The 7451-nt window shown below is 36.1% G+C and overlaps 1 protein-coding gene across 1 annotated transcript; it reads left to right on the forward strand.

The window, feature by feature from the left end:
- The first annotated feature begins 2962 nt into the window (after window positions 1-2962).
- On the forward strand, window positions 2963-6657 carry LOC121811122 (protein STICHEL-like 4). The gene is made up of 7 exons (XM_042211917.1): window positions 2963-3125; window positions 3218-4872; window positions 4966-5185; window positions 5271-5594; window positions 5669-6044; window positions 6147-6213; window positions 6312-6657. The coding sequence occupies exons 2-7, from the start codon at window positions 3295-3297 to the stop codon at window positions 6414-6416; spliced, it is 2670 nt and encodes an 889-aa protein (XP_042067851.1). The 5' UTR covers window positions 2963-3125; window positions 3218-3294; the 3' UTR covers window positions 6417-6657.
- The last annotated feature ends 794 nt before the right edge of the window (window positions 6658-7451 follow it).

A 7451-nucleotide genomic window follows, 5' to 3' on the forward strand; every position in this document is an offset into this window, starting at 1 on the left:
TGTTTGGCTGCATCATAGTATTATTGTCGAATGGATATATATATTTGCACCTATCTCTGACAGCAAATAAAGCTGCTTTATTTTCCATCCATTTCATTTCTGGATTTAGGATTTTAGAAAAAAGGTTAAGACATTCTATGTTGTAATGTTTCTTCCTACAACTGATCTCTCTCTCTTTCACTCACACACACACACACACACACACACACACTCGGATAGGGTGCATGCATTTCCTAGCAATTATTGATCAGCTGGGCTGGCATGGAGGGGTCAGTTTGCCCATTAGAGCAAATATGGCGGTTACCTAACCAAAAGATTAGTTATTTATTTGAGGTTATGGAAATAAATTAAATCCAGTAAAATGTTCACAACATCAAACGAAGGAAAAGTTGAACTGAATTGAACTCTGCACGTGTAAACTATCAAGCATGGAGTTCTCATACTGAGTACTTTTTGTAGGTATATGATGGTATTTAGTAGGTGTTTCAAAAACCAAAGTATACTTGAGATTAAACCATGCTATTTAGTAGGTGTTTAAAAAGTGACTCAATTAAACTAGTGTCATAATTATATTCTTCACTTTCAATTAAATTAAGGTGTTCCGATATAAACAATTAACTCCACAAGTACATGAACTCAAAAGGTTCAAATAGTCAAGAATCATGATTACATCGAGATTGTGTGTGCTACTTTCACTTCCTTTCCCTCAAAGTAAGTGTAAAACAATAACTTGAGATGCACAATCACTAAAGAAATCGAAAATTTAAGAGATATTTCAATTTGTAATTGGATCCAAATGCCCTCAAATATTGTGAAGATTTTACACCCCCAAGCTTGAGTAGTGACAAATGTACATATATTATTGTAAACAATAATATATTTATAATTATAAGTGTAGTTGATTTAAAAAATTGTTGGGTCTTGTTATAAAGGAGGATCAAAGTGTTTAAAAACTCACTTTCTGTAAATTACTTCAGTTAAGAGTTTAGTAGGGCACCAAACACCAGTAAGATCACCACCTTCCATAAGAAACACACATCCTTCAAATGTGGTCCATATGTTTGCAATCTTAAAAAATCCAATTATTTGACACAAAGTATTACATATTCATTGCTAGTGATAATTGATGAATATGAGTGATTAGGAAGATAAGCCAAGTTGCATATGAAGAAAAGCATGCAAATCAAGCTCTCAACTTCAAAAAAGAATGCATGCACCTCGCCGCCCCTTCTCTAATTAATTAATTCAATTGCAAGAATTAATAAATACGACTACTAATTAAAATATTGACTTACAATAGTAGTATTTAATTAATTTTTAATGGAATTTTCGGACGTTCGTTTTTGGCGTTAATCGATAGCAAAGTTGAGAAGAAATTTAAAAAGCTACTGCATTTTTTACATGGATCAGGTTTTCTAGGATTCAACTGTGCATTATTTGTACTGAATATATATTCAAAGAGATAGGACTGAATCAATGAATTCAAATTAATAATTCATGTAGTGACAAGTTAGCAAACAAATGAAACATGTCCTGCCTCCTATCTTTCTTGATTTACTTGTCGCGGTTTCTTTGTTTTTTTAGATGATTATCAACATGATTTTACTTATTAGTATATTGTTACAATTAAACTTCTTTTTCTCCTACCAAAACTTTACAATTTGCATTGTTTTCATCACAAAATAGTGCGACGAAGTTAAAATGATAACCCCTTGATAATAATTTGTAGTCCTTAGATTGTGAATATCTATGGTGAATGTATATTTTGTCAAAGTGTAATTTAATTTTCACATTAAATAAACCACATTCTCACAATTACAAAAATTGGAGTATAATCAATCCATATATAATATGTTTCCTTTTTTAAAAATACTGTTTCTGAATTACTTCTTTGTATGGTATATTTTTGGTCAAGAACAAAATTAATGTAAAATTGAAATGAAAAAACACACAAAAGAAAGAGATATGATTGTACAAAGTCCAGTTTACACCTACACTTATAGTAATTTAATTGCTAACTAGTTAGTAATCCAAAACTGAGACCAAATCTAACAGCCTAACTGTTAGATGTAGAGATCTAGTGGTTGAAATAATGTGAAGTGGATTATAATATAAATTTAAATAATAATTAAATAAAGTCAAATAGTATTAATGTCAATTCATAAATATAATAATTAAAACTAACTTCTTTCTGTCTCTTCAAAATCATCTCAAAACTTTAAATTTACGTAACTCTCTCGATTTGAATTATTTTTTCGCAAAAAATATATCAAATTAAAGATAATTTTATAAGGATTCTAACGACATATGTTCCGACGACGTTCGAATGATGAAATTTGATAATTTTTATTTCAGTTTTCGTAAAGGTTGATAAACAAATTTTTATCAATAAATGCATCAAACAATCTCAATATAATGCATGTACAATATCAATAAAACCGTGTTGATATTTTCTGGTACTTGCGTTGAGATTCACATATCACTGTGTTGATATAAAAAAAAGCCACAAAAAATTATATGTTAACTAAATGACGATATTACCCTTTTGTTGATATTTTACCTATTATTTATTGAAATTCGTGAGGTTTAATCTCATTCATTCATTTTAAAATCTAAGGATATAGATTTGGTATTAATTTTAGATTATGATGGTATTACTAATATAATTAACATAGAGAATTTATGTGTGCTTGACTCTTTTTTAAGTAAAATTAAGGAAGAAATTTCAAATAAGTTGGCAACTTAATTATTTTCCCATACTTTTCGATGAATAGAATTGAGTGAACTTACCCTTCGAAACTGCGGCCCCACTCTCAACGTTATTATTAACCTTAAAGGAAATTAATTAACAGCATTTTAATTACTAGAATTAAAATCAATTTAAAATAGACACTGTTCAAACTACTTTATTTATATGATCGTGACTGTACTAACTAACTCCCTGCAAACTGTCACCATCACCACCACCACCACCTCTTTCTCTCTTCGCAAAACTGAAACCTCTTCAAATTCAGTGCAATCATAGCAAATAGAGATCTGCTTTCTTAGAAATCTCGCAGAAAGGGAGCTTACGATAGCAACATCCAGCTTGTTTTGGAAATGCGGTTTATAACTCCATGATTCAGGTGAATCTCTGCTCTTCTCTTCTATTCATTGCTGAAAATAGCCACTGTTCATCACCCTAGTAACTTGATTGAGTGATTAATTTATGCTGAAGCTGCGATAAGTCGGCGGAGTTTGCCGAAATTGAAGACGATCTCTCCCCCTGCTGATCAATTGATTAGGTTTCAAATCATGGCTGGGAATGGCGATGGTGATAGAATACACAGATATGTTATTGGTAACATAAGCGATCATCTGCAAAACCACATTCATCTGACGAATTGCATCCATTTGAAGAACCATGTGCACAAGCAGAGTCCATCTGCGGCTGACGCGACTCACTTGAGAGACCTCGTCGCCCTTCATAGGTTGAGGCGTCTGAGAGGTCCTTCCGAAGACACTCGCTCTGCTTCTCTAATTGACGATGCGATCCTTCACATACGGGAGAGAAGGTTCGAGAATGGCGGAGAATGTTCGATGAAGAGAGAAGAATCGAATAGGAATTGGCGCAATGATAAGAGTGTGAACATGAAAGACATGCCCCTTCAAGCAGAGGAGAAGGGTGAGGAACCGGCAAGAAGCACAAACAGCCATGGAAAGGTTGTGAAGAAGGAGAAAAGGCGCAGATTTCGCAGTGGAAGAAGAAACCGACCTAGTTTAGCAGCAAGAGATGCTAAAACTAGGGCTGAAACGTCCAACACATTTCTCCAAGGGAACGAGGATGATGTTGATCAGAATTGCAGCAGTATTCACTCCAATAAGTGTGGAATTCCATTGAATTGGTCGAGCATTCATCACAGAGGAAAGTCGTTCCTTGAGGTGACTGGCCGGAGCCTCTCTCGTGGCCTATCTGAATCACGGTCGAATAAAGAAGGTGCCATCTCTGATAAACCTATCACTTCAGAGAACTCCAGTCAATCTAACAAGTCTGGTGGAGAAGCATTGCCTCTGCTTCTTGATGCATCTGAATCTCAGAAAAGTATTGATAGCGTTCCTTGGATTGATGATGACTCGGGAGAATTAAGTCTTGCTGAAATGCGATCATCAGTTCCGGGGCAGCATCAAAACTTCACTCAGAAATACATGCCAAGAACATTCAGTGATGTGGTTGGTCAGAGCCTGGTAGTGCAAGCTCTCTCAAATGCTGTGATGACGAAGAAAATCGGATTGATGTACGCATTTTACGGGCCTCACGGAACTGGCAAAACTGCGTGCGCGCGTATATTTGCTAGAGCCTTAAACTGCCAGTTTGTGGAGAGCTCCAAACCCTGTGGATTTTGTGACCCTTGCATTGCAGATGAGAAGGGGAAGAGCAGAAACATAAGGCACATAGGTCCAGTTGATAATATCAACTCCCAAGGCTTGCTTGAACTCTTTCAGAATCTTTTAGCTTGCCAACACAGGTCACAGTATGGCGTGTTCATAATTGATGAGTGTGATGCTATGGATTCTGATTGCTGGAGTGTAGTCTTGAAGGTTATCCGTGGGGCCCCGAGTCGTGTGGTGATCATTCTTGTTTGCTCGAGTCTTGATGCTTTGCCCCATGTGATAGTATCCAGGTGCGAGAAGTTCTCTTTCCCCAAGCTGAAAGAAGCAGAGATGGTGCGTGCGTTGCAGCTGATAGCGAGGAAGGAAGATGTACACATTGATAGAGATGCTCTCAAGCTGATTGCATCGAGGTCTTGTGGATCTCTGAGAGATGCAGAGATGACACTGGAGCAGTTGAGCTTGCTTGGGGGGGAGATCTCTCTGGGCTTGGTGCAGAAACTGGTATACATATATATGTATATATGTGCATCCATCATCCATTATTCTTTAACAAATGAGAAATATATTCATTTTTTGTTTGTTTTTGCCTTACAGATTGGACTGATTTCAGATGAGAAGTTGGTGGATCTTCTTGATTTTGCACTATCTGCTGACACAATCAACACAGTGAAGAATCTGAGAGATATCATGTCATCTGGTGTTGAGCCGTTAGCTCTGTTGTCACAGCTAGCCACAATCATCACTGATATTCTTGCTGGAAGTTATCATATGGCAAAACAATGGCCTAAGAGGAAGTTCTTCCACCAGCAAGCTTGTAAATAAAGCCTTTTTTATAATATCTAGCCTTTTTTTAATCTATGGTATTACTGTGTCCTAATGAAGTTTTACGACTGTGACAGTATCCAAGGCAGATATGGAGAAGCTGCGGCATGCACTGAAAACACTGTCTGAATCCGAGAAGCAGTTGAGGGTGTCGAGTGAGAGGATGACTTGGCTCACGGCTGCATTGCTGCAGCTGGCTCCTGATCAGCGCTACACGGCCCTGAGTTCGTCTTCAGTTTTTAGTTCGTATCGCAGTTGGGATGGAGTAGATTCTTCACCAAAAGGGAATGCAGATGGGATTGAAGAGATTTGGTTGAAAGTTCTTGAAAACATCAAAATAAAGAGCTTGAAAGAGTTCATGCACAAGGAAGGGAAGATGGCCTCCGTGAGCTTCGGTGCAGGTACTTAAATCCAATGCCTACTCTAATTTGTTTTGTCTTTACTTTTCATACACTAAGATGTGATGACTTTGCAGCTCCAACAGTGCAACTGGTATTCAATTCACAGCTGACAAAGTCCGTGGTAGAAAAATTCAGTTCGCGCATCATACAAGCATTTGAGGCAGTTCTTGGATCGGCAGTAACCATTGAGATAAGGCAATGGTCGAGAGAAGGTACCGGAGCAGGGGTTATTGTGCTACAAGGACAAGAAGTATCGGTTTCGGATGACTTTCAAAGTGAGTCTGAGAGGAACAATCAAAGTGTTTCTGCAGATGATGAACCGGAATTGAGTGAGAGAAAGCAGAGGCTTGGCATTGTTAGAAGAAGGGTGACTCTTGGTCATGTGATCAAGCATGCCGATGCGCGCGAAGCAGCCTCCAGAGCTGCTGACAAGCTTGAACAAGAAAATATGTAAGCATTGGTGTTGTAGATTATAATATATGTACAATCTGTGCAGTGTAGCAACATTTAAACTTTTATTTGGTGTGACATTTCATGTTCATCAATGTGCAGAAGAAGACTAGAAGCAAGATCAAGGAGATTGCTCTGCTGGAAGCCACCAAAAATTAGACATCATAAGGTTGAATTTTGATTATTGTGTTGGAACACATTTATTCTCATACATGCTTGTATTCAATTGCAAATGCAATATATTTACTAATTTTGGTTTCTTTGCAGGTTTTATGGTTGAAAATTAGAAGAAGAAAACCACAAAGCTTTCGGAAATTTGTTTCCTGCGGAAGGTGTCTTTCTGCAAGGTCTCAAATCTCAATAGGATATTAACCTAATCTCGTTTAGATTTTGAGCAAAGAGTCATTTATTAAGATGTCACTAAAATTTTTATATAGTTGAGATTTTTTAAAAAGTAAAAAATGTCGATTCATCACAGGGTAAAAGCCCAATTCTGTGTAGGCCTGTTGTAATTTATTTAAAATATCTTATTGGGCTATAATCAATTCACCTGCCCAATTATCTTATCGAATTGCTTTGTATAATTAGCAGGTAATTACCTTCATTAATGATAAATGAGAATATATATAGTTACTTTTTTCAGTCTCTCTCTTATCATGAAGTTCCATATATTTTTTTCAGTTTAACCATTGAATGCCATATTACAAGAGGAGTTGTTGATTATTTCTCTACAATATTTTTCATAAAAATAGTACTACTACTAATAATTTTTCTAATAAGAATAATAAATTATGAAGTGCACGTTTATTTGGTGTAATTGGAGTTAGTATTTAAATCGACGACAGCGAGCGAATGCCCCACCAAACCCAGTGACATTTGTGATTTAAGAAAAAATATTTGTACAAAAAGTTGACTTGAATTCCTAATTAGGAAGTTAGTTTAGACATAGTCCGTGGTCGGCTGCTTTGAATCTCATTTTCCAAAAGTTTGTCCTCTATTACTCTACTACTATTATATAGACCACGCATCGTTACAAACCAATTTAGTGATGACAAATTGGTTTCAGAAAATGAAGGATAAATGAGGAACGAAAATGAACCACAACTTCAAAGGTTTGGATGGAGATGTTGCATTATATAATCAATGATGACTTGAACGATTTAAATTTTCCGACCCTCATATGCTAGTGATAGGTTGGTCAATCCCGACTCTGACTCTACCTGTTTGTAGCGTAAGAGTTACATATATGTTTGTGGCGTGGGTGGAGGTGGGCTTTAAATGGTGTATAATTTCTCACGAACAAGTGATGAACAAAATATTGACAAAATGATGTGTAGCAAATTGATATTGTTGTGAAATATATATCAAATTAATTTTTTGTTATCAAATGGTAGGTTTGGAAAGTGA

Source organism: Salvia splendens, chromosome 7 (genome assembly GCF_004379255.2).
Source record: "Salvia splendens isolate huo1 chromosome 7, SspV2, whole genome shotgun sequence".
Taxonomy (NCBI): Eukaryota; Viridiplantae; Streptophyta; class Magnoliopsida; order Lamiales; family Lamiaceae; genus Salvia; species Salvia splendens.

Coding starts and splice junctions, on each gene's coding strand:
- LOC121811122 (XM_042211917.1), top strand. CDS start 3,295: ATGGCTGGGAATGGCGATGGTGATAGAATACACAGATATGTTATTGGT. Junction 4,873..4,965: donor TGGGCTTGGTGCAGAAACTG/GTATACATATAT, acceptor TTTGCCTTACAG/ATTGGACTGATTTCAGATGA. Junction 6,045..6,146: donor AAGCTTGAACAAGAAAATAT/GTAAGCATTGGT, acceptor ATCAATGTGCAG/AAGAAGACTAGAAGCAAGAT.